General features: G+C 33.8%; 1 protein-coding gene across 3 annotated transcripts in view; it reads left to right on the top strand.

Annotated features, from left to right (window-relative positions):
* The window catches only part of EHBP1 (EH domain binding protein 1), a 350,991-nt gene that overhangs the window by 132,481 nt on the left and 191,758 nt on the right, over nt 1-26,752 (top strand). For all 3 annotated transcript variants that reach the window (XM_077766441.1, XM_077766440.1, XM_077766439.1), the window contains exons 6-7: nt 22,017-22,198; nt 25,256-25,395. In XM_077766441.1, the coding sequence (XP_077622567.1) occupies nt 22,017-22,198; nt 25,256-25,395 (322 nt within the window). The remainder of the gene's footprint in view (nt 1-22,016; nt 22,199-25,255; nt 25,396-26,752) is intronic.

The raw sequence follows: 26,752 nt of genomic DNA, 5'->3' as shown, positions 1-26,752 counted from the left end.
ATCTCAAAACACCGCTAAAAAACCTGCAAATGAAAATATGAGTAGAGTGATGATAGGATTTAAACTCTTATATTTATGTCTTAAATATAAGACAAGCTTAAACTTTCTGGGCCTAAGTTTCCTCTGTAAGCAATGGTAATAGCACCAGTCTTACCTATTTAATAAGATGTCAATGAAGATCAAATAATTACCTTTAAATAGGTCACTAAACAGATGATAAAAATAGAAACTAATTTTTAATGGTAACTAATTTATAAGTGCTGTTAGAGCAAATGATGTGAAACGTAGATCATCTTTCTATAAAGGTTGTCTGAGATACATGTAAATAGGAACAGAGATGTAAATGGAATAGGAAGGTAATTTTTGTTTCATAGAAAAATAACTGAAAATCTCAACTCTTCTTTCTCTGCATACTGTCAGGTAACAGCTGGTTGTCTGCCTCTTCAGAGGCATTTTAGTACAGCGGTTGCAGTGGCTAAGAGTGTGGGCTTTGGACATTCCTAGCTGCGGGGTTTTGGAAAAGTTGATGAACCTCTCTGTATCTCAGTTTATGTAACTGTAAAATGAGAATAATATCATGCCTGTACCATAGGAGTGTTGTGCAGGAGCACATGTGTTAGAACAGTATTTGACATGTGGCAAGTTGTCATTATAGTTTTGTTGTTATTTATATGATGTAAGCAGCAGCCAGAATTCTAGAAATCTATGATATAAGAAATGTTTAACCATTTCCACCACAGGAAAAGGTCCTGAGCCAAGTGTTATCATGTGGTCTCTCTACTTTCTTCCCTATGTAAGAAATAGTCTTCAAGCTTTCCACCCAGGCGCCCCTCATACCAAATACTCTTAAGGAATTCTTCTTGTAAATAGGATTGGTGATGTTATATAATTCTTATAGGGTGCTCTATAGTAGGTATACTACACAAATTGTGTGTTATCCATAATTGCTTACTGAAAAAGCCCCTTATAGCCAAATACTTTATTTATTTGAAATGGTAGTGATTTGAGGTGTTGAATCTTGCATTTTAACAATATTTGCTGATTTTCACCTGAAAAATGATAATTGATCTTTATATAAAGTACTTTTTTTTTACACTATAGAAAATTGTATCTTAACTATATGTGATTGTTCTCTTTTAAATTTTAACGGTTAATTATGAGTTTTCAACTTCAGAAAGTTTAAGATGTTTTTATCACCCTGGAGCTGAAAAAGTGATTTAAGAAATCACCTGCCTACCTTCCTGCTCTTAGGCAAGGCGGTACCTAAAACATCACAGAAAGTTATGGTAATTATCTGTATGACTTTTTTAATCTAAAGAAAGAAGATCCTATAACTTGCCCTGAAGCAAGCTCAACACTACAAAAATCTTTAAGTATTTAATTATACTGGAAGCTATGAAGTTGGGGCGTCAGTATGAGCACCCGGATACCTCTTTACCTTTACTTTTCATATTCTTTTAGTTACCTGTAGGGGGAAAATTACTCTATCAAACACTTATTCCACTTGTTTCAAAAGCATGTAAATGTTTGTTAAAAGTGTTCTGTAGCACCATAATCTGTAAGTGCAAGAAAACAAGTATATATTCTAACAGTGGCATTTTACCTGTACAGGTAAAAGGTCCTGATGGAGGTTACAGTAATTTCCAATTTACTTGATAGTATTAAAGATAGCACAGCATTGAGAATTTATACACATTCAGAATATATTTTCATGTTCTGGGATAGAGTCCCAGAAATAGGATTGTTCAGTCAAAGGGGACATTTATTTTATTTTGATGGTTTCAGTGCTAAAAGAATATCCTTTTAATAGGCTGTAACTGTTTATATTCCTACCAACAGTGATTGAAATGCCTGTTTTTTCCATACCTTCAGCAACACTGGATATTACTAGACTTTTTAATATTTGTCATCCTGGTGGGTGAAAATGCTCTCATTTATCACTTTAATATGCATTTCCCGAATAACTAGTGAAGTTGAGCATCTTGTTATATGCTTATTGGCCACTTAATGTTTTTCTGTGAATTGCCCAAGAATATCCATTGCCAATTTTTAATTGAAATGATTACATTTCTCTTATTCATTTATAGATCTTTATGTATCCTGTACACTGGTTTTTTTATGTATCTTGTGGATATCTTTTCTCTACTGGTCATTTTCTTTTTAGTATGGTGTGTTTTACTGCATAGTAAGCTTTTAGTATGTATATATTTGAAATTTGTTTTCTTTTAGGCAGTACAGTATAGTGGTTAAGAATACATATTGCAGAGCCAGATTTCCTGATTTCATATTTCAGTTCTTTTGCTTACTAGCTATGTAACCTTTGGCAAATTAGTTAACCTTTTTGTGCCTCCATTTCCTATCTTTAAAATGAGGTAGTCATAGTATATCATAGGATCATTGTGAGAAAGAAATGAGAACTGACAGTTAGCACTTAGAATAATGCCTGATGGAAAGGAAGTACTCTATAAAAAGTAACTTCTATTGTTATTACTTCTGGTTTTGTGCCTTTTGGGGGGAAGGTCTTCTGTGCCTCAAAATTATGTTAACACAGAAAAATTGAGTAGCATATGCAATTGGCATTTTATTATCAGAGTGTGGGATGCATTTGGAGGAAGGGGCAGTTGGTGTTTCTTCATATGGAATCAGAGACAGTATATTAAAGAGCTCTGCGGGGTGCCTGGGTGGCTTAGTTGGCTAAGCATCCGACTTTCGCTGAGGTCATGATCTCGCGGTTCATGGGTTCGGGCCCTGCGTCGGGCTCTGTGCTGACTGCCACCTCAGAGCCTGGAGCCTGTTTCAATCTGTGACTCCCTCTCTCTCTGACCCTCCCCTGCTCACGCTGTCTCTCTCTCTCTCTCTCCTAGAAATAAATAAATAAATAAAAACATTAAAAAAAAAAAAGAGCTCTGCTACATTAAAGAGTTTTAACTTTACCCTGGAAGCAGAGAAAAATCCTGACAAATTATAAGCATGAAATAGTTGTATAAAGATTCCCACATTTCTTGGGGCACCTAAGTGGCTCAATTGGTTGAGCGTCTGACTTCTGCTTCAGATTCCCTGTCTCCCTCTCTCCCTCTCTCTGCCCCTCGCCCATTTTTGCTCGGTCCCTCTCTATCAAAAACAAATAAACATTAAAGAATAAAAGATTCCCACACTTCTCAAATCACTGTAGAAGGAGAGATTGTACAATAGTATTGGTACTATTTGGGAGGAGGAAAAGGAGAGCTCCTCATCTCACTGCAAAAGGAATTCCAAATAGATAAGAAAGTTAGTTGAAGACAATAAAATAATCGACAGTAAAAGAGAATAGAAGTGAATACTGTTTTTTTCAAGTTTATTAATTTATTTTGTGTGTGAGACAGAGAGACTGTGAGCAGGAGAGGGGCAGAGAGAGAGAGGGAGAGAGATTCCCAAGCAAGCTCCCTGTTGTCAGTGAAGAGCCCAACACAGGACTTGATCTCAGGAACTGTGAGATCATGACTTGAGCCAAAATCAGGAGTCAAGTGTTTAACCACCTGAGCCGTGCAGGAGCCCCAGAAGTTAATATTATTAAATTGTTGGATGAATAAAAACACTTTAAGCTTCTGAGCAGTGGGGAAGAAACCACAGAGGAAAATATACATACATTTATCTACATAAAAATAAAAACTGAGGAGCTTGGGTGGCTTAGTCGGTTAAGTGTCCGACTTTAGCTCAGGTCATGATCTCATAGTTCATGAGTTTGAGCCCCATGTGGGGCTCTCTGCTTTCAGTGCAGAGCCCACTTTGGATCTTCTGTCTCTCTCTTTCTGCTTTTCTTCTGCTGTCTCTCTCTCAAAAATAAATAGAACAATAAAAGGATAGAGAAATGTAAAAATAAATAAATAAATAAATAAATAAAACAAAAAAATGCCACACACACCCCCAAATCAAAACTAACGTATGTTTTAAAAATCATATTAAGACTCATTGTTGGCTAAGGTCCATCTGTTGATGGGAGTGTAAATTAGCATAACTTGTAGAGGACAAATGGCAGACATATAAAATACTTTAAAATGTACATGTCTGAGCCAGTTATTCAACCAATAGAAATTTATCTTAGTGAAAATATTTAAGTATGAATGTAAAGAGTTAACAGAAGATTTTTACCTGGTTATTGTTTATACTGCAATATGAAAATTTAGAAACCTCAATGCCCCTAAACATGGGATTAGTTAAACCGTTATGTCCATCCAATGGACTGTTTATAGCCATTGAAAATGACATCATGGTAGAATATTGGCAAAGAAGTGTATTCATCATATTTTAATGAAAAAAGTAGTTTACAAAAGAATATATACAACATATTCAATTTTTCTTAAAAATGACTACAAATAGAAAATCAATACAATATAAGAATCACTCACTCTGTAGGTAGGGTTATATGTAATTTTTGTTTATTTTTTACTTCTCTGTATTTTGTAATTATTTTTTTACAATGAACCCTGAATTATTTATGTAATAAGGAAAATATAAGGTTTTTCAATTAGGAGATGAAGGGGCTCCTGGATGGCTCAGTTGGGTAAATGTTCAACTTAGGCTCAGGTCACATCTCACGGTTGGTGAGTTTGAGCCCCGTTTCAGGCTCTGTGCTGGCAGCTCAGAGACTGGTGCCTCCTTCAAATTCTGTGTCTCCCTCTCTCTCTGCCCCTCCCCCATTCACACTCTGTCTCTCTCTCTCTCAAAACTAAATAAACATTAAAAACAATTTAATTAGGAGATTAAAAGACGCAGCAAGGAAATATATTTACAACAAAAGTGGCAGACAAAAGGTTAATATTTTCAATATTTAAGGAACTCTAGAAATCTGTTTTCCTTTTAAGACTAATCTCTAAATAGGTAAGTGGACTAAGGGCTTAACTAGTTTTACAAAAGAAAAAATATCGATGGATAACAAACAAAGAAATATATTCAAGGTTGTGAGTTATCAAAGAAATGCAAATTAAATGGGTGAAATACAAGTTTTCTCTTAACAGCTTAGCAAAGATTTAAAAATAATAGTGCTGTAGTGGATGTGATGAATGAGACTCGTACTGTTGTATACTGTAGGTTAGAAACTTTGGTATGATTTTTTTGGAAAGCATTCAAATACTTCACTCAAAAATTCTACTTCTAGGAATCTGTCCTACAAAACCATCAGAAGTGCCAGAAATACTTTGCGCATAAAAATGTTCATTGCAGCATCATTTCTATGTGACAGAAGTGAAGTGACTTAAATTTAGGTTCATTAATAGGAGACAGTTGTATAAATTTGTGGAGTAGCCACAATTCAGAATGATACGCAACTTCTAAAATTTACGTTTATAAACTGTAATATCAACTTTTAGCATGATAATTTGCAAATAGTGTCATCTCAACTATTTTTAAAGGACTAGAGCAAATATGTCAAAATATTAGCAGTGGTTTCAACTAGTTGGTCATGATTTGAGTGATTTTTTGTACTTTTTTGTGTACTCATAATTTTCTATGGTGAATTTTCTCATATAATCATGAAAAAAAAGGTATATCATTAAAACAAATAGAGGATTACCCTCATAGAATTATGGAGTTTAAATCTAGGTGTGGGTGAGACTAGAGAAAGGGAAACAAATTCAGAGGCTGTATATAACAGTGGTCTCTTCACATGACTGGAAATGGAAAGAATGGGTCCAGATTCTGGAGAGATTTAGCAGTTAGCAAACTTAGCAAACTAAGTTAACTTAGTTTGGTGAGTCCTGGGGTTGGGAGGCTTGATGGATGGTAGTACAATTCATGGAGATGAGAATTCAGGAGAGAAACATTTTAAGGGCTGGAGATGATTTCAGTTTGCCTTTGTTGAATCTGTGATATGGATGAAAATAAACGTCTCAGGGCTAGTTTTGTCTAGTTATGAAGATTTGGGAACCTTTATCAGCACACACATTCAAGTCCTGGCCATGAATGACACAATCCTTGGGTACCAGGGATTATGTTTAATCTAGACGATGAGTCTAATTCCCTTAGAACACTTACTGGAGACCAATTTAAAAATCTGCTAGTGTGGTTCCTTTTTAAGGTAAAAAAGCTACATACATTGGTATCAGTAAATTTTTAGTGGCTATCTTTAGGATTACAGGGGAAGGGGGTTATATAAACTACTTTTTAGCAACTTTGTAGTAGACTGTGTGTGTGTGTTTGTGTGTGTGTGTGTATTTTAAATTTGGACAACCTACAACTCATTTAGACCTCTGGCTTGAATACTTTATCTTGTATTTTATGCATATCTGGGGTTTCCCTCCATTTGAGAGGTTGAGGTTTTTTGGGGGGTGTTTTGTTTTTTCAGAGAGGATGTAGATTTTATTCTGAAACTAATGATTTTTACAAATGTTTTTAAGTACATATCTAAACAGATTTGTAATGCTGATTCTTTCCATTTATATTTGTGCTACCAAATTCTCTTCCATCCAACCATCTAGTTTGGTTATTTTAGCTGATATGGTTTCTAATTAAGTCTTTGTGGTTGAGAGAGTTCCTTGTGGCAGGTCTGCTTTAGCATTTAATTGCTCCATGGAATCCAAATTAAATTCTGTAGTATTCCATTTGGTCTGCTGATGAAGCAAAGATCTTTTTAGCATGAACTGAGAAATGTGGTGCTTGTGACAGCTCAAAGGACCAGCATCACAATTTTGAAAAAGTAAGACTTTCTCATTTCTAACTTGACTCTCTATCACTTGAAAATAAAGTTTAAAGTGTTATTACAAAGTTCAGTGAAAGAACGTCAGCCACATAATAAATAGTCTCTCAGTAGGTATTTGTAGAATAAATAAAAGCAAAATTGTGGACCCTGATATTGTGGTGCATCAAACTAGTTTGTTTTAGCCGGAACAAAGTCTTGGGAGCTTTTAGATTGAATTTGAATGAAAAGTACCAGGAAACAAGTGTGATACTTCATTAGGTGTGATATAAGGTGCTTTTGCATTGGGGGTGAGAGGTTATGTTAAGAAACTTCTAAGGTCCCTCCCAATTCCACATTATCTCATTTGACAGTTTTGGTTCTTGGGAGAAGTTGGTAATTTACACAAATATTTGGGTGGTTGTATTCTTTACTCCAAATACTCCACATGGGACAGTCTAAAAACAGACTTTTAAGTGTCAGACACATCTTTAGAATGCTATCCAGAGTTCTGTCACTTCATTTCTTGGTGCCCTGATTCATTGGTATAAAATCAGGATAGAATTTAGAGTTCTGATTGTTAAGAATGAACAGTGGCTCAGTCGATTAAGTGTCCAACTTCAGCTCAGGTCATGATCTCGTGGTCTGTGGGTTCGAGCCCTGCATCGGGCTCTGTGCTGATAGCTCAGAGCCTGGAGACTGTTTCAGATTCTGTGTCTGTCTCTCTCTCTCTCTCTCTCTCTCTCCCTCCCTCTCTGCCCCTCCCCAGCTCGTGCTCTGTCTCTCTCTGTCTCAAAAATAAACATTAAAAAAAAAAAAGAATGAACAGAATCAGGCACTAGACTGTGAGGCTCTGAAAGGTTATATACTGCAAGCATCAATTTATCATCCAGTACTTACTACCTGCTTAAGGTGATGGTGAACCATAGCATCTAAACACACAAAATAAGAGTATTGGTTACAATGATAATTGCAGGTTTGCATTTGGAGGGTTCCAATAAAATAAATTCTTGAACAACCCTAACAACCCTAATAAGTCATTAAGAGTTTCTAAATTAAGAGCTTAAGCCAGTGTGAGAGAAGTGAACTTTGTTGTGATGGCTATTTCTTTATGGAAATGTTCAGTTCTATTCCTGTAAAATTCAAATGAAGAATTTTGCTTCTGGCCGGGTGACCTGACTAGCTAGCATGGATAACTCCTCTATTGGAAAATAGTTAAAAACTTGGGTAAAATATGACCAAATGATCTTTGTAAATGCACTTCTAAAATAACACAGATAGAAAAAAAAACAAATAAATTTATAAAAAAAATTGAAAACAGGAAGTCTAGAAGATAAGTATTCATCATAGGTTTTCCAATGAGGATTTCTACTGAAGCCATGATTTACTGTTTTGCCTCTGCATGGAGTTGCAGAAAAAATCTAGCACTTCTCATGCCCACAAGATAGGAAGTGTACTAAGATCCCTTTGTTGCACAAAACTGATATCCCAGAGCTGTACCACAGTGTAATGAACTCAGTGCACAGAAGAAAACCGTAAGGAAGATTGCCTCTTCTATTCTTAGTATTAATAGGTAGAAGTGATATCAGCTTTGACAATTTATAACTAGGAACTAGTCTTCATTGGGTTTCATATATGTATTTCTTGATGTTGTGTTAAAACTATTAAGTTTATTAAATTTCACCCTTGAATATTAAGTCTTTTTAATATTTTCTCTGACAAAATGGAAAGTCTGCCTAACACACTCATACTGCATTGCAAAGAGCAAAGTTACTTAAGAAAAAGCACTTGTGTGATTAGTTGAGTTGTAAACTAATCATCCTTTTTCCATGGAACACCATTTTTTCTTGAAAAAATGACTGCTTATGCACACTTCAGTATTAATTTAACAAATGTTTTTCTGAAACTGAACACAGTGAGCTTGCTACTTAAAACGACTAAAATTATTTGTTCCCAATGATAAAATAAAAGCTTTCAAGTGAAAGTATTTTGCAAAACTTATTTTCACCCTGTTAACCTTGATAGTTGTCTAGTGTTTAAAGATTTTTCTGATGGAATAGGTAGTGATATAAGCAAATGTGGTTTCTTTGGTATTATATAATGGAATGTGCCAACGTTTAAAATATCTGCATAGGGGTGTCTGGTTGGCTCAGTTGGCTGCACGTCTGAGTTTGGCTCAGGTCATGATCTCGCAGTTAGTGAGTTTGTGCCCTGCATCAGGCTCACTGCTGTCAGTGCAGAGCCTACATTGGATCCACTGTCCTCTTCTCTCTCTTCCCTGACCCGCTCACTGCTGCTATCTCAAAAATAAATACACATTTAAAAAAATAAAATATCTGCATAAATCAGATAATCAGTATTTTCCAAATGACCAAAGCATATGATGTTACAAAATTATGCATGAGTAAAAAACTCATTCAACATGCATGATTAGAGCTTTGGATCTTAATTTAATAGAGTTTGAAAAGGGTTTGTGAAAAGTTTGTTGATAGGGTTTCAGATTCCACATTACTGTTGTTAAGAAAATACCACTTGTAGAGTTTTGATACAATATTAAAGAAGACCTCAAATTATCTGAAAGCATCATTAAAATACTCTTGTCTTTTTCAACTGTATATCTGTATGGAGCTGGGTTTTCTTCATATACTTCAACCAAAATAACATATTACACAGATTGAATATGAGAAATGAGAATCTATCTGTCTGTGAAATTGGACATTAGTGATATTTTAGAGTGAGATAAACACATTGAAGAGATTTTTAAAAACGTAAAACAGTGGCACTCTTCTCATTAAATTGTTTTGTATAGAAGGTATACAGAAGGCAACAGGTCTGAATGGGTTCATTGATGAATTCTACCAAACATTTAAGGAAGTCTACCAATTCTTTACAATCTCTTTTGTAGGAAAGAAGCAGAAGAAATACTAACTCATTGTCTGAAGCTAACATTATTGTATACTAAAACCAAACAAAGACATTACAAGAAAAGAAAACTATAGACTAATACTTCTTAATGACATAGATGTAAAAATTCTCAACAAATTATTAGCAAATCAAATCCGAAAATATATAAAAAGCATTATACGCCACAACCAAGTGGCATTTATCTCAGGTATGCAATTCTGGTTCAGTATTTGAAAATTAATTAATGTAATCCACCACATCGATATACTAAATAAAACAGAAAAATCACAGGACTGTATCAATAGGTGCAGAAAAAGCATTTGACAAAATCCAACACTCATTAGTGATTAAAAAAAAAAAAAAACTCAGCCAGCTGGGAATAGTGAAGAACTTCTTCAACTTAATAAAGAACATCTATAAAATACCGACAGCTCACATCATACTTTATGGTGAGAAGCTCAAAGCTTTCTTGTTATGATCAAGTATAAAGCAAGGATGCCCTTTCACCACTTCCCTACATTGTACTGGAAGTCCTTACTGATGAAATAAGACAAGAAAAGGAAATAAAAAGTATACATATTGGGAAGTAAGATATGAAACTGTCTTTGTTCACAGAATACATGATCATCTATTTAGAAAACAAAAGAATTGACAAAAAACCTCTTGGAACTAATAACTGACCGTAGCAAGGTGACAGAATGTAAGATTTATATACAGAAGTCAGTTGCTTTCCTCCATATCAACAATGAACAAGTGGAATTTGAAATTAACACAATTTCATTTACATTAGCACCCCAAAAACCAAAAAACTTAGATAATAAAGCTAACAAGATATGTACAAGATGTGTAGGAAAAATACTGTAAAATTCTGATGAATGAGATCAAAAAACTAAATGAGAGATATTCCATGTTCATGGCTAGGAAGACCCAATATTGTCAAAATGTCAGTTCTTTCTAGCTTGATTTGCAGATTCAATCACAGTGAAAATCACAACAAAGTATTTTGTGGATATCAGCAAATTGATTCTAATGTTTGTATGGAGAGACAAAGACTCAGAATAGCTAACACAATATTGAAGGAGAAGAACTAAGTTGGAGGACTGACACTACCTGAATTAAAAACTTATTATAAAGCTACAATAATCGCTACTATGGGATACTGATGAAAGAAGAGACATCAGTGGAAGAGAACAGAGAACCTAAATATAGATCCCGTAAATACAGTCAGCTGGTCCTTGACAAAGAAGGGAAAGCAGTGAAGCAAAGATAGTCTTGTCAACTAATGGCGCTGGAACAACTGGACATCCATATAAAAAAATGCATCTAGATAGTCACTTTACGCCCTTCACAAAAATTAACTCAAATTGCAGCTTAATGTGATCTTGATGTGAAGTGCAGAACTGTAAAACTACTAGAAGATAACACAGGAGAAAACCTGGATGACATTGGGTATGGTGATGCTGTTTTAGATGCAAAGTAAAAGGTATGTTCCATGAAAGAAATAATGAATAATTTCATTAAATTTAAAAATTTGCCTTGTGAAAGATGGTGTCAAGAGAGGGAGAGAAGCAACAGATAGGTAGACAATACTTACAAAAGACACATCTGATTTATCATCAGATAAATCATCTTGGAGTGTTATCCAAAATATATAGAGAACAAACAACCTAATTTTAAAAATGGGACATAAACCTTAAGAAACACTTGGTCAAAGAAGATGTACAGATGGCAGACAGACATATGTCAAGATGCTCACATCACGTCATCAGGGAAATGCACATTAAAACAATGAGATAACACTATACACCTATTAGAATGGCCAAAATCTGGAACACTGACAACAGCCAGGGCTGGCAAGGCTGTGGAGCAACATCTTTCATATGTTGCTGGTGGTTCGAAGACAGTTTGGTGGTTTCTTATAAAACTAAACATACTGTTTCCATATACAACCCAGAAGTCAAACTACTTGGTGTTTATACAAACAAAATGAAACCCTTATCCACATAAAAACCTGCTCATAGATGTTTTATAGCAGCTTTATTCATAATTGCTAAAGCTTTAAAGCAGTTGAGATGTCTTTCAGGAGATGAATGGATAAACTGTGGTAGTTTCAGACAATGGAATATTATTTGGCACTAAAAAGAAGTGATCTATCAAGCCATGAAAAGATACAGGGCAACCTTAATACATATTACTAAATGAAAGAGGCTAATCTGAAAAGACTGTAATTGTATGATTCCAACTATGTGATGTTCTGGAAAAGATAAAACTATGGAGACAATAGATCACCTTTTTGTTGTAGCCAAGGGTGGGGAGTAGGAGAGATGAATAGGTGGAACACAGAGGATGTTTAATGCAGTAAAATATTGTTTAATATTATAATTATAGAGATATGGCATTACACATTTGTCCAAACACATAGAATGTACACCACCACAAGTGAACCCTAAGGTAAACTATAGATTTGGGGTGATTATGATATATCAATGTAGGTTCATCCTGGGTAAATAGTGTAACATACTGGTGAGTCATGATAATGGGATAGGCTTTGTATGGGTGCATACTCAGGATTATGTGGGAAATCTCTGTACCTCTCTCTTGATTTTGTTGTACACCTGAAACTGCTCTAAAATATAAAGTCTTTTAAAAATATATTTATTCTTCATAAAAATATGTTAACATGAGTTTATTAGTTATGTTTGAGTGAATAAAATATTTTCTAGATTTCTTATAATTTTTTAATGAAGCAAATATTGATAGATAGAACCCACATAAGAAAGGCTCCTTGTAGTTCTCAAAACATTTATGTATGTATGTATGTATGTATTTATGTTTATTTTTGAGAGATAGAGATAGAGAGCAGAGCATGAGAGGGGGAGGGGCAGAGAGAAAGGGAGACACAAAATCAGAAATAGTCTCCAGGCTCTGATCTCTCAGCATAGATCCAGATGTGGGGCTTGAATTCATGAACTGTGACAGATTATGACCTGAGCCAAAGTTGGACACTTAACTGACTGAGCCACCCAGGTGCCCCTCTCAAAGCATTTAAAAGGGTCTTGAGATAAAAACATTTGGGAACTGTTGATCTATACTCTTCACTAAAGGGCAGAGATTATCATACTGGATTAAAAAATTTTCTGGCTATATGCTATTTATAAGAGATAGTCCTAAAATAAAAGGAGGTTATGTCAGAAGGAGTAAAAGGAGCCTGAGAAGAAATCTTTGAGCAGCTTTTCAATTCTTACACTTATTTATTCCTTGATTTGTGTCCTTAGAAAGTGTTCCGTGACCTCATATTTGAAATTTCTTTGCCCGCCTCCTGCTTGTGCTCTCTCTAAATAAATAAATTAGTAGAAAAACTCCATATAGTTGGAAAAAGTTTCTAAACATGAGTCAAAGAACTTGTAATGAAAAATTAGAAAATATTTAACTACAAATATAACAAAACATTTCATAATAAAATGTGAGGTATAGTTAAAATAGTATTTAGAGAAATATATAGCCCTAAATGCTTGAATCTGGAAGGAACAAATGCTCAGAATTCAGAAGTTAAAATATACCTGAGTGAACTAGGAGGAAGGAAATAGTAAAGATGAGCATAAACTACTGAAACAGAAAACATAATAGAAAGGATCAACAAAGCCAAAAGTTGTTCATTTGGAAAGCCCAAGGAAATGGAGAGTTTCTAGTAAGAATTATCTAGAAACAAAAGAGAGAAGACACAAATTGTATTGGGAGTGATGAAATGTACAGAACTATAGATTTTACAGAGATTAAAATAATAAAAGGATATTTTAAAAAGTTTTATGTCACTAAATTTGAAGTCTTGGATGAAATGTGTAAATTCCAAGGGGGAAAATACTTATCCAGGTTGACATTGGGAGACACGAAACAAACACCTAAATACTTCTGTAATTGCTAAAGAAATTATATCTGTAATTAGAAACCTGCTCCAAAAGAAAACAAGCTTGGATGACTTTGGATTTTTTTCCAGGAATGTGGAGTTGCTTTAATTTTAGAAAATCTATTAAATTACCACATTAATAGGTTAAGAGTTTAAAAAATATTAAAATATACCAACATATATTTTAAAATGATAGAAGTTTAACACCTCTTTGTAGAAATAAAATTATAAGTAGACTTGAAACCTCAAAGTAATAAGAGAAGAGAACTTAATTTTATAAAGAGTAATATTTTTGAAAGAAGAAAAAAATAAACTTACAGTAAACATACTTCAGGATGAAAAATGAGAAGCATTCTCTTTTAACGTCAAGAATATTATAGGAATGACCCTCTTTACAGTACCTAATCAGAATCATCATGAAGCTTGTAGCTAGTGTACTAACAGGAAGAGGAAAGAAAAGTTAAAGACTGGAAAAATGACATGAATAGCTAGCTAGTTTTCTAGATGACATCATTATACAGAAACACCAAAGGAACTATATTATTGAAATTAATACAAAAGTATTAATGTTTTTTGTATAAAAATCGATTCACAGATTCAGTTGCCTTTCTATATGCTAGAAAATATTTGTTCAAAAGTATAATTTAAAAGACAGTTTGATTTAGATTAACAGAAACACTGAAGTACCGAGGAATAAATCTGTCTGTCTGTTGGTCTATCTATCTATCCATCATGTGTGAAGAAAATAATAAAACTTTGAGGGACATTAAAGATTTAAGTACGTATGTAGAGGGAAAGTCCTATTTTAGAATTTGAAATCTCAATATTGTGAAGAAGTCAATATAACCACATTAATGGAATTCTAATCAAAATCTCAACCACATGTTTCATAGGACTTTGAAACTATTTAGAAAAGCAACAGGTCACAAATGGCCAAAGATACTTGTAAATAAGAAAATAAGGAGAAGAGTTAAATGTAAGATAAAACTTTGATAGTTGAGGCAATATTGCCTTGTTGTGAAGTTGGAACAGTTGGCTAGTGGTACAGAATTAGAGAGCAAGAAACAGATCTGTATATGCAAACCAGGTTTTTGCTAGAGTGGACATTGCAGATAGTAGAGAGTAGGGATATATATGGACTACTTAATAAGTAGTGCTATGACAGTTATTTACCCATAATTTTTTTAAAAAATGAAAATGGATCCCTATCTGAAAAGTTACACAAAAATTCACTTTAGATGTCATTGAGTCTTAAATATGAAAAGCAGAGGTTTAAAAGTGTTTAAAGCAATGTGGGAGGAAGTCTTATGACCTCACAGTTAAGAAGCTTTTCTCAAACAAAATGTAAAAGCACAAACCATAAAGGAAAAGGTTGACTTCACATTAAAATTAAGAAATTGGGCTCATACAAAAGATTCCATAGAGAGAAAATACAAGCCAAAAATTGGATGATGTTTGTAACACATAAAAGTCACAATGGATTTAGCACCAGAATGTGTATATAATTAGTAATCAATAGATAACCAGCACAAACTCAAAATGAAGTAAGGACCTAAATGTGAAACCTTGAAACCATAAAAATCCTAGAAGAGAATACAGGCAGTAGTTTCTCTGACACTGGTTATAGCAATATCTTTCTAGATAGGTCTCCTGAGGCAAGGGAAACAAAGTAAAAACAACCTATTGGGACTTCATCAAAATAAAAAGCTCTGCACAACAAAGGAACAGCCAACAAAACTAAAAGACAACCTAATGAATGGGAGAAGGTATTTGCAAATGACATATCTGATCAAGGATTAGTATCCAAAATATATAAAGAACTTATAAAACTCAACACCCAAAAGCCAAATAATCCAATTTAAAAATGGGCAGAACACATGAACAAGACATTTCGCCAAAGAACACATCCAGGTGATCAACAGATACGTGAAAAGATGCTCAACAGCACTCATCATCAAGGAATAGCAAATCAAAACCACAATGACATATCTCATACCTGTCAGAATGGCTAACATCAAAGACACAGGAAACAAATGTTGGCAAGGTTGTGGAGAAAAAGGAACCTTCTTGCATGCTTCGTGATAATGTAAATTGGTGCAGCCACTGTGGAAGACAATATGGAGGCTCCTCAAAAAATTAAAAATAGAACTACCCTATGATCTAGTAATTGCACTACTGGATATTTACCCAAAGAGTGCAAATAAATGCAAGCTTTTCAATTTCATGAAAAAAAGAAAATAAATAACCAGTAGTAAGAAATACTACAAAAAATTTCACAAAAGAGGAAACACACGGCCAACAAATTATGAAAAGATAATCAATGCCGTTAATAAGCAGGGAAGTGTGATTAAGATATAATGAGGTAATATGTAGCATAATCTCAGATTGCAAAATGAAAAAAACAAAATACTGTGTGTTTGTAATGTAGAACAAAGGAAACACTTAAGGAGTGTAAATTAATATAGCCACTTTGGATTATAGTTTAACATTTTCTGAGTAAATTCAACATACATATCAAATGACCAAAATTCCCATTCTAGAAATATGTCCTAGGTAAATTATAGATGTTTATAAGATATAGATGTAAGAATATTGATAACAGCTTTGTTAATAATTGCAAATAGATAAATAAGCCTGTAAACAGCTAATGTCTATCAAAAATTAAAATGGATGGATAGATTGTAGAATATTCATTTGATGGAATATTAGGAGCAATGAAATTTAATGAATTACAGCTGTATCCATTGGTATAGATAAATATCAAGAACTTGATGTTGAACATAAGAAACACATCACAAAAATGCTAATGTTATTTCATTGTATCAAGTTAAGAAATATGTAAAATTAGACAATATATTCTTTTTTGACTTTTTATTGTGATAAAATATGCAAACCAAACTTACTGTCTTAAATAATTTTAAGTGTACAGTTAGTTCGGTGGCATTAAGTACACTCACAGTATTGTAACTTTCACCACTATCTGTTTCAAGAATGTTTTCATTATCCCAAATAGAAATTCTATATTCATTAGACGATAAGTCTCCATGTTGCCTTCTCCTACTCCTGGTAATCTCTGTTCTACTTTCTGTCACTATAAATTTGCTTATTCCTCATATAAGAGAGATCATAAAAGTATTTGATTTTTTTTTTTTTTTTTTTTGGTCTGGCTTATTTCACTTAGCATAATGTCCTCAAGTTTCATCCATGATGTATCATGTGTTAGAATTTCATTCCTCTTAAGGCTGATATTCTGTGGTATATCTATACCACATCTTGTTTATCCATTCATCAGCAACATGTTCTTTACGGATCCATACATAAGTAGTATGTAGTATTCTTTTTTGGAAAAGAGGAGAGAAGGAGTAATCCCAAATTCAAGGTGGTATTCACCTCTGGATGAAGGAAGGGAAAAGAGGCAATTCAGGAGAGGACCTGAGGATTTTAAGGTACTGGTAGTGTTCTATTTCTTTAGCTGGATGGTGGTAGAGGATGTTCATTTTATTAGTCATTGTATAGTACTTCTATGTTTTATACTTCATTATATTATGAAGTAAAAATTAAGTATATACTTCATTACATAATGTATTTCACAATGACGTATATACTTCATTGTGAATATAATGTATTTCACAATTGTAAAAAGTAAACTGATGCCATTAAGTTTAATTTTCAGTGTTATAAAAAAAAATCCGGTAATTAAAGTATTAGTGCCTGACAATCTTTTTAGAACATTTTGTGTAATAAAACTCTGAAAAATCATAAAATCTAAGTAGTGCTGCCACATTGCCTTATCATCATATATGGAAGAAAGAGTTCAATTTCTAGCTTGTGATTTATTTTATGTAACATTTTAATAGGTAGAGGAAGTCAGCCAAATATTTTGATAGGAGAGGTATTATATTAATCTTGGGATCCATAATAAATGAAACATCATACTGTGAACTATTCTGTAAGAAGACCCTAACTTGAATAATTTGGACAAGAGATATTCTCTCCAAATTCTTATGATAGGAAAAAAGAATAAACTAAATTTAACTAAATATAATTAACTTGCTTGCTACCATGTTGTTAGTTTGGGTTGGGGTTGGGGAAGTAACAAGATTAGCTACATGTTTTTTTGGTAAAATCTATAATGTTTAAAAATACTTATAAAGAAGTCCAGAATCTTACAAAACTGTATTTATTTATTTTATAATCATTTCATTCTTTGCTAATAAAGTCATTATAAATTTTTTCCCTTTTAAGTTATACAGAGAAAACATGTATGCATCTATTGCTTGTATTGTTATCACCTGAATAGCAATGATGGTGCACATTGAAGTGAAGAATTTATTTTAGACCTATTTTAGGTTTGGTAAGAATGTTGAGGGGTCATTGCATAGATTTTAGTAACATAACTCCATTACTTTAAATTTTTTTTTTTTTTACTGTTTGTTTATTTTTGGGAGAGAGAGAGGAGAGAGAGAGCATATGAGTGTAAGTGGGGGAGGGGCAGAGAGAGAGGGAAACACAGAATCTGAAACAGGCTCCAGGCTCTGAAGCTGTCAGCACAGAGTCTGACATAGAGCTCAAACTTGGGAATGGCTAGACCATGACTTAGGCCAAAGTCAGATGCTTAAGTGACTGAGCCACCCAGGCGCCCCCATAACCACATTACTTTAAACATCCTGCATTGAATTATGCTTGTTTATTTTTCTAATCTCAAGACTGTGATCCAGGATGGATAATATTAGTGTAATAAATCAGGTTGAGTGGTCAATAAATATTAATAATAAATACTATTTAGTACCTACCATATGCTAAAAACTCTTCTAGGTATTTTAGTATATTGTTGCAAGAAGTTCTCAAGGACATGTATCTAGGATGGTTATTATTGCTGAGTTGTAAGATATGCATGTGTTCTGCTTTACAAGATAACGTCAGCTTGCCTTCCAAAGTGGCTATATAAGTGACAACTTTCTCCTGCAGTGTAAGAGAGTTTGTTTGTGTTGTTCCCCATTTTTGGCATCACGTGGTATCGTCCAGCTTTTAAAAATAATTGTCAATCTGACAGTGTGAAACGGAGGCTCGGATACATGAAGAAATGGGCTGAATTTTAACCAGTGAATTAATGCTGATGTCACATTCTAATGCAGGTTTGCCTGATGGCAACTGTAATAGGCTGGATTTCATAGAAATGGAAATATATAGGCTAAGTCTTTTTTATAACAGAGGATACTTAGGAAAAATGAGAGTGATATTTCCTAAGTAAAAATGATTATATTATGTAAGAACTTTCTTAGGGGAAGTATTTCTGAAAGTGTGATTTTAGATTAACTGGATTAGAATCACCTGGTGGTAGTGGTGAGCGTGTGGGAGGGGCAGGCTGAGGCTAGAGAAGGGAGGTACATATTATTTTTAGAAATGTAACAGATTCCTGAGCCTATCTCTGGTTTTGCTAATTTAAGATCTCTGGGGGTGGGATCTAGTCATCCAAATTGTCTAAAGCTCTCTTACTTTTATTTTTTGTTTTTAGTAAACATGAAGCTTAAGAACTTCTGCTTTAGGAGTTTTGAAGTAATTCCTCAAATACTGTTAGATTCACATACAAACATATATGAACGTAGGCCAAGAGACAGAAACTTAGTCTTACATATATGTGAACACTCACTGACTCTGTCATCTTTCTTTCTTTCTCTTAAAATTCCTTTAACTATTTTTTCTCTCATTTCTGTTCCTTTCTCCACCTTACCCATGACATGAAATAGCATTAGGACTCTGGCAGCAGTAAGAGTAATTCTAAATTCTCTCTGCCTGGCAGGGCCCTACTCCTTTGTGGAAGGACTGTAAGATGCAGAAGCCACGCTCGTCTCACACTGCACTTATTTCATTCCTCTTTATAGAACTGATGATAGCAGTGATATCAGTTGTGGGCTGGTAAAGATTTAGACTTGGTTGTAAAAAGTGGAGATTCATGGAGCTGAGGTAGAGCTGTGAAAGATCCTTAAAGAGGAAAACAATGTGTGAGCTTGGTGGAGAATTACTAGAAATACAGTTCAGACCTCTTTCCCCAGCAAGACTCTAGTGAGATCCTGCCTTAACAATAGGAATGGATATTGTAGACTGAAAAGAGCTCTGTTCTCACCTGTCCGGACCTTACAAAGGGCTGTTTTCATTGTTGCTGAGCAAGTAAATACTTAATTAAGTGGTACAACTAATTACGGTTAGAATGTAGTAGCTTTTATTTTCTGTTGTTTCAGAGATGCTGATTTACCAAAAACTTAAAAACTCCTTAAGTTCAGCAGAAAACTTTTTCTACAAAATTTTTATCTAAAAAATGAATTTGAATGTTAATCATCAAAACTAGCAATTATCCTTAAATTGGACTTTCAAAATTATGGTCATTTCCAAGTTATCTTAATTTTTATAGTTTGATTATTTGGTTAAAAATTAAATAATTATTATTAAGGGATTAGTTTCATACTTTGTGAAACAAATTTGTTTAACAAAATCTGAAAATAATATGTGGCAGTTTGTATGTCATGCTTCCAAAACAGAGGCTTTACATCCTATATATGTAAAAGTTGTTAGCTATTCTAAAGGTACAAGAAGAGATTATTGTTCATATCAGTGTAATAAATTGATACTACCCGATCGTACTTTTTCATTTTGCACATTGTCAGAACCTTGGACCTTAATCTTATTCTTTGATTGACAGTACCGATCAGGGAAAGAACACTTGTATTGTTTGGGATAGTCACATCTGTTCAACTTGATTCAGTTGAGGGTATTTGCATATTCTTAAGTATTTCTTCTGAGAGGGCTTAAATCCTTCTCAAGTGCTTGATGCATTTTTGAAATTCATTCATAAGGTATCTACATGCACTAATAGTTTCGTATAGTATTGCTGTGCATAATCTGACAGATAAGACCACATTTTAAAACAAGGTATTCTTTAGGGATGCTACATTACATTTTTACTTGTCCTGTTGGCACAAATGTCAGATTTTTTTCTAAAAGGCTGGTTTAATGTTTTGATTAAATTAGTGTATCTTTATTTTAGGCAGGTTTGTCAATCATAAGACAAATAAAATAAAGATTTATTAAATGATAATTCAAATGTAATGGTAGTTTTTCCTGCCTTGGATGGAAAATTGAATAATTTTTATAGAAAACCATTGTAGAGCTTAAATGGATTTCTGTTTAGTCTCCTTATTTTATAGAGGTTAGTGAGGCTCAAGTTTACTTACTCAGGGCCACACAGCTTGAAAATTAGGCCTTATTTTAGATATGAACTCCCAAACCAGTAAATCCTAAGGAATGCTGGTATATGACCTCTGGTTTACATGAATGATGTCATATGAACTCTGGTTTACTTTATTTACAAATTATCCTCATCCAAAATGTCCCCTTGCCATTAGAGCACATAGTCAGGGGTTATGTTTTAATCATCTTCATATCTCTCCTGAATCAAATGTCTTATACATAAGTAATGCCCAGTCATTATTTTGCTGTTTTGTTTTCATTGTTCTCCTAAGTTATTATTCTATAAAGGATAATTTTGAAATGAGATAGCTTATTTCTAGAATGTTAAACATCCTTGATAACAAATAGGTTTTATTTTGTATTCATTTCTGATGAATTGGTAATCTCTGTTGGGAGAATTTTGAGACCTGCTGGAAATCACTTGTCAGTGTCTGCTGAAGACAGAGCATCAGAGAAGCCAATGGTTTCTTCCTTGATATATGTGATCTTAGGGGAGGGAGAGAGAACTGTAGAGTGGAGTGATCAAAAAAGGCCTTGGGAAGAAATAAGGCTCAGATTATAGGATAGATAGAACTCAGATACTGTAGTAAAAATGAGGCAGAATGCCACAGAGGCTGGGAGTTCTATAAAAAAAATGGTAGGCATTCCAAAAGGAGAAATATCATTAGATTATATTAAATATAATGAAAGGAAGGAAAACAGTTGTTGAGTAATTTTTTTTTTTAAAGATGTTCAGGATCTTTTTTTTTTTTTAAATGTTTTATTTTTTTCTAGGAGAGAGACAGGGAGACAGCGTGAGCAGGGGAGGGTCAGAGAGAGAGGGAGTCACAGACTGAAACAGGCTCCAGGCTCTGAGCTGGCAGTCAGCACAGAGCCCGACACGGGGCTCGAACCCACGAACCGTGAGATCATGACCTAAGCGAAAGTCGGACGCTCAACCGACTAAGCCACCCAGGCGCCCCAGTTGTTGAGTAATTTTGATACCTATCTCTGTGTTCTATCCTCTTCTTAGAGGAATTCTGGAGACTTTTTGTCCTAGTTTTCATTCCTTACTTCTCCTTTCCTGAGATATTTAGAATTGTTTTAGTTTATCTTTATTTCTACCCCGACCAGTTCTCTCCAATTTATATCTGCCTTATTTAAAGATGTAAAAGTTGTGATATAACTTCATCACAGTTTTATTTCAATATTTGTTACAGAAATACATTGGGGAAGGAAGTTTTAATTTGTTATTTAATCATATTATTAAATTAGTGTTTTAAAATATTTGGCTATAAAATAAGTAACTCCAAAATTCCAAATTGTATCTTTCAGGAATCCCCTTCTGGTCGAAGGAAAGCTCTGGCTACTAGCAGCATCAACATGAAACAGTATGCAAGCCCTATGCCAACTCAGACTGATGTCAAATTAAAATTCAAGCCATTGTCTAAAAAAGTTGTATCTGCCACTCTCCAGTTTTCATTATCTTGCATTTTCCTTAGGGAAGGAAAAGCCACGTAAGTTTCTTTTGTCAAGAAGACAAGCTGCTTCTCAGTGTGTTTTAAAACTGTATGTAAACAGCTTTTGATTTAGTAGACTGGCAGCAATTGATAATATCCTACTGCATACCAGTCATTCTTGCCATTCTTTGTTTCCGAGGCTGAATTAAATGAACTACTTGGTGTATATAGTCTCTTTACTCTAGAGAGTGAACAATAATATAAAAGTGATTATAGCAGGTTCCAAATTTTATTTATTTAATTTTTTAATGTTTTATTTAGTTTTGAGAGAGAGAGAGAGAGAGACAGCATGAGCAGGGGAGGGTCAGAGAGAGAGGGAGATACAGAATCTGAAACAGGCTCCAGGCTCTGAGCTGCCAGCACAGAGCCCGATGCGGGGCTCAAACCCACAAATGGTGAGATCATGACCTGAGCTGAAGCCGGATGCTCAACTGACTGAGCCACCCAGGTGCCCCCAAGTTCCAAATTTTAAACTGTGTATTATGGTGTATCATACATGTTTGTTTTAATATTAATTGTCTTCAATGTAGGTAGTTGTACTCTGAAGTACAGACAGTTCAATTTGTAGAGCTATGTGATGCAGCTAAGATATAAGAGGAACCCAAGATGAAAAGTTTAGAATAAGAGGGATGAAGGAGCCAAAGGAACTTTTACCAATTCATGTTCTCTGTTCTGGTCTTCCAAAAATTGCATAGCAAAGTACACTTTTCTATACAATTATCCTTTTAAACAATTACTTCTTAAGCACTGAATGGGCATTGCACAGAGATAATTCCTGCACCAGGTCTGGTCTCCTAAGTGTAAAATTCTAATTGTGTAAAATGAGGTAAACATCCCTGGAACAGGAAAAATGTAACATTTACCATGGTTGTTACATACAGTGAAGTCAAGGATGAGTGCATGTTTAGGGTATATGAAAGGGTTAGTACCTATTTGGAGAGGAAGATCAGGGAGGGAAGAAATGGAAATTCTAAGCCTGGATTTAAAAGGTGAGAGGAGGAAGCCAGCTATGAACATTTCGATCTAATCTGAATCATAGTTCTAAATGTATTTGAGCCAGTGGAATGTGGTTACTATAATTGGCCATGTCTACTTGACTGATTAGACTGGATTCTGTGTCAGTCAGAATGTTTGGCACTCATCTATAGGGCAGCAAATGACTTGGTAGATAACAGTAAGCCTCATCTCTGGAAAGTTGGCTTTTGAGTAAGTGTGGTAGAGGGATAGGACAGAATGGAAGCAATCAGTCTTTCATCTCAGGACCTTAAATTTTAGACTTAAATACTGAAAAACTAAAAATAAAGATCTTACTCTGAAGTTCAAGCCATAACGAAAGGAAAGGAAACATAGGAAGAAGAGAGAAAACAAAATCAGAGAAGATCCTTTGAATGTGGACTCCTTTCCACTGGGCAGAAGCAGTAAGTGAATCAGCACCATCCCTGGGAGAATCTGGGAAATTTAGTCGAACCAGATGTCTTAATTCCACTGGAAATTTCTCTTAAAACACCCCAAATTCCCACTCTGCCTCCACACTCCTTGCCTCCTTAACCTTTCACAGAGAAATATGTTCAAGGTTAAAGTACGAGGAAATTAAAGAGATAAAATTAAGCAAGTTAACATTTCAAGAGTAATGGTATATCTTGAAATTATTCCCGATTGACAGGTGAGCAATTTGTAAAGCATATAAAGTAATACAACTTCTTTTGTTCATGCAGACTTTATGTCACTAAATTTATTTTTAAAAAGGGAAATGATTTTGTTAACTCTAGGCTTACATGAGATAAAATGCAAAGAATTTCAAAAACCAGTGTAATCTCCATAGCTGTACTGTATTTAGAAAATAAGTGAATGTTAACAAACATTTGTTTACAAACAAGTTTCCTTGTTTTGTTTTCTATTTTATTGTGGTTAGAACATGGGAAACAGTATCTTAACTGGACCTTCTGAATTTTAGGGAAGTATATCAGATTGAAAGTTAGTTTGTATATAATGTGTTAGAAATGTGTTTTACTCATGATAATTTATTTGAAATTTAGGCAAAAATGATAGTTAAGAAAAACTTCAATTATTTGATGTTTAGAGTATTTAATGTAAATACTTTTATATACTTTATATACTTTTATATATTAGTTTGTATACTTATATTTAAAATACTTGAAGATAAAAAACATTTTTACATTTTTATCCAATGTATGGTATTTAACTTATAGTCAACCCAGGTCATTTTTCATCCTGTAATTTTTAAAAATGCTGTTCCAGTAGTTAACTTATAGCCTCTTTGAGAAAAATGCACATTTAAATAAGGTTTACACATACATTTATAGTGGTTTACAATTTCTTTTTCCTCCTACCCCCAAAACCAAAAGGGTTCATGGATTTCAGATTAAGAATTTCCCTTCTCATTTATTTTGCAAATCTGAATATTTTATTTTATTTTTCCATAATATATTTAATTTCCATTAAATTATCTTTTTCATCAAGGATATCACACAACTAATGTATTTTATCTGTTTTTGCCACTAGATACATTTTTTAGCCATTCTAAATAAAAAAACTTCATAAGACCTCATTGCGCTGGTGTGATGAGAAAAATAATGTTCATCTCTTATGCCAAGATGTATTTTATTTTATTTATTTTTTTATTATGTTTTAAAAATAGTTTATTGTCAAGTTGGTTTCCATATAACAAAGTCTAGATCTTATTGATTTGCAAACTATCTCACTGTTTTATGAAACAAGTTTTATTTCTAGACTTAATGATTAGAAACCCACACTTTAATCCTGTGAAGAAAATTTTAGTCTTCCATAGATGGCAGCAAAGAGTTAAACTAACTCCTAACTAGTTAGTTTTTAATCTAGTTTGCTTTTTACTAATTAAACATGCCATTTAAAAATTAATGGATATGACTGTTTAGGTTTTTCAGTAGTCTTGTACAACTTTTTTGAAAGGCTTATTAGTACATAGGAAAAAGAATATTATTATATTCTTAAGAAACTTTTTTCAAACAATGTCATTTAATGAACTGTGTATTAAATTTTAAATCATTGATGTAGAGATGAAGACATGCAAAGTTTGGCTAGTTTGATGAGTATGAAGCAGGCTGACATTGGCAATTTAGATGACTTTGAAGAAGATAATGAAGAAGATGATGAGAACCGAGTGAACCAAGAGGAAAAGGCAGCAAAAATTACAGGTTGGTTTTATTAGCATTAAGCTAAAAGTTTACCTTTTTCTTTTTTTTGCAAAGTTGAAAACTAATTCTTGTTTTCCAGGAAAAAAACAATACCTCTAACAAAGTATTTTTTCCTCTGTAAGCCTTTTAATATACCATTTAGCTCTTTGAAAACTTTATGTGATGATGGTTCATATCAGATTTTCATAATTAAAAATCAGGTCCAAGTTTAGTCAGGAAAGCATAAAACTTTACTGGAACTACTGATTATAGTATAAAGTAGCCTAAATATGTTCACACTTCTTATGTCAATGTATGGATGAACCTTCTTGTAAGTAAAGATCTACCTTAAGGCTGGCGTGACAAAATGCATTGGCTACCTTCTTCTAGCTCATGTGTGTTTATTCACATAAATTATGTGCACATTCTTTGGTTTGGATTTGTATATATATTATGTATCCTTATATCTAGAAGATTCCATGTAAGTATTCCTTATAGCTGGCTTGGTCAAACTTAAGATGATTAAGTATTTAGAATCTTTTGTATTAATTGGCAAACAAGTATTTATTAATAATCTGACTATCACACTTAAGGAACTGATGTTATACCTATATTACTGGAGTGAGAAGCAAACACTATGTACATATTCCTTTCAGCTAATGAAGTGTCCTAAATTTCTGTTTTGAGATCTCTAGACTTCTGTCATCTAGGTGATGTTTCCAAATCCATAGGGCACTTTGGCAGTCCTCTCTTGGCTTAGCCTCAACTCTTACTATTATATAGGGGATTTCCATTGATCATATGACCCATTTAACTCCTTAGCCAAAAACTTCCTTGACTCTCTCAATTCTAGTGATGTTCACTTTCATTCCACTTGTAGAAATTTATTATAAGGAATTGATTAGACTTATATGCAAAGATGTGTGTTTAGTTCTGTGTAAATTTTGTAAATTATTAATTTCTAATTTATGATTGCCATTTTGATTTCTTATTTAACTCAAGGTTTATTCAGAACGGTGGGATTTATCATGGACTTTATTTAATTTTAGTTAGTTTCCAGTTTAATTTTATTTAAATAAGATGCTGAAGCCTTTCAGATTTCAATTTCATATGAGTGAGGGTTTTTTTCTTTGTAGTCTAGATATATGATCTATTTTTAAAAATTTTCCTTAAGTGGGGTGCCTGGATGGCTCAGTCGGTTAAGTGTCTAACTTCGGCTCAGGTCATGATCTCGCAGTTCGTGGGTTCGAGCCCTGCATCGGGCTCTGTGCTGACAGCTCAGAGCCTGGAGCCTGCTTCAGATTCTGTGTCTCCCTCTCCCTCTGCCCCTCCTCTGCTTGTGCTCGCTCGCTCTCTCTCTCTCTCTCTCTCTCTCTCA

Source organism: Crocuta crocuta, unplaced genomic scaffold, assembly GCF_008692635.1.
Source record: "Crocuta crocuta isolate KB4526 unplaced genomic scaffold, BGI_CrCroc_1.0 scaffold113, whole genome shotgun sequence".
Taxonomy (NCBI): Eukaryota; Metazoa; Chordata; class Mammalia; order Carnivora; family Hyaenidae; genus Crocuta; species Crocuta crocuta.
The sequence above is the reverse complement of the archived record's forward strand: the minus strand, read 5'-3'. Positions and strand labels throughout refer to the sequence as shown.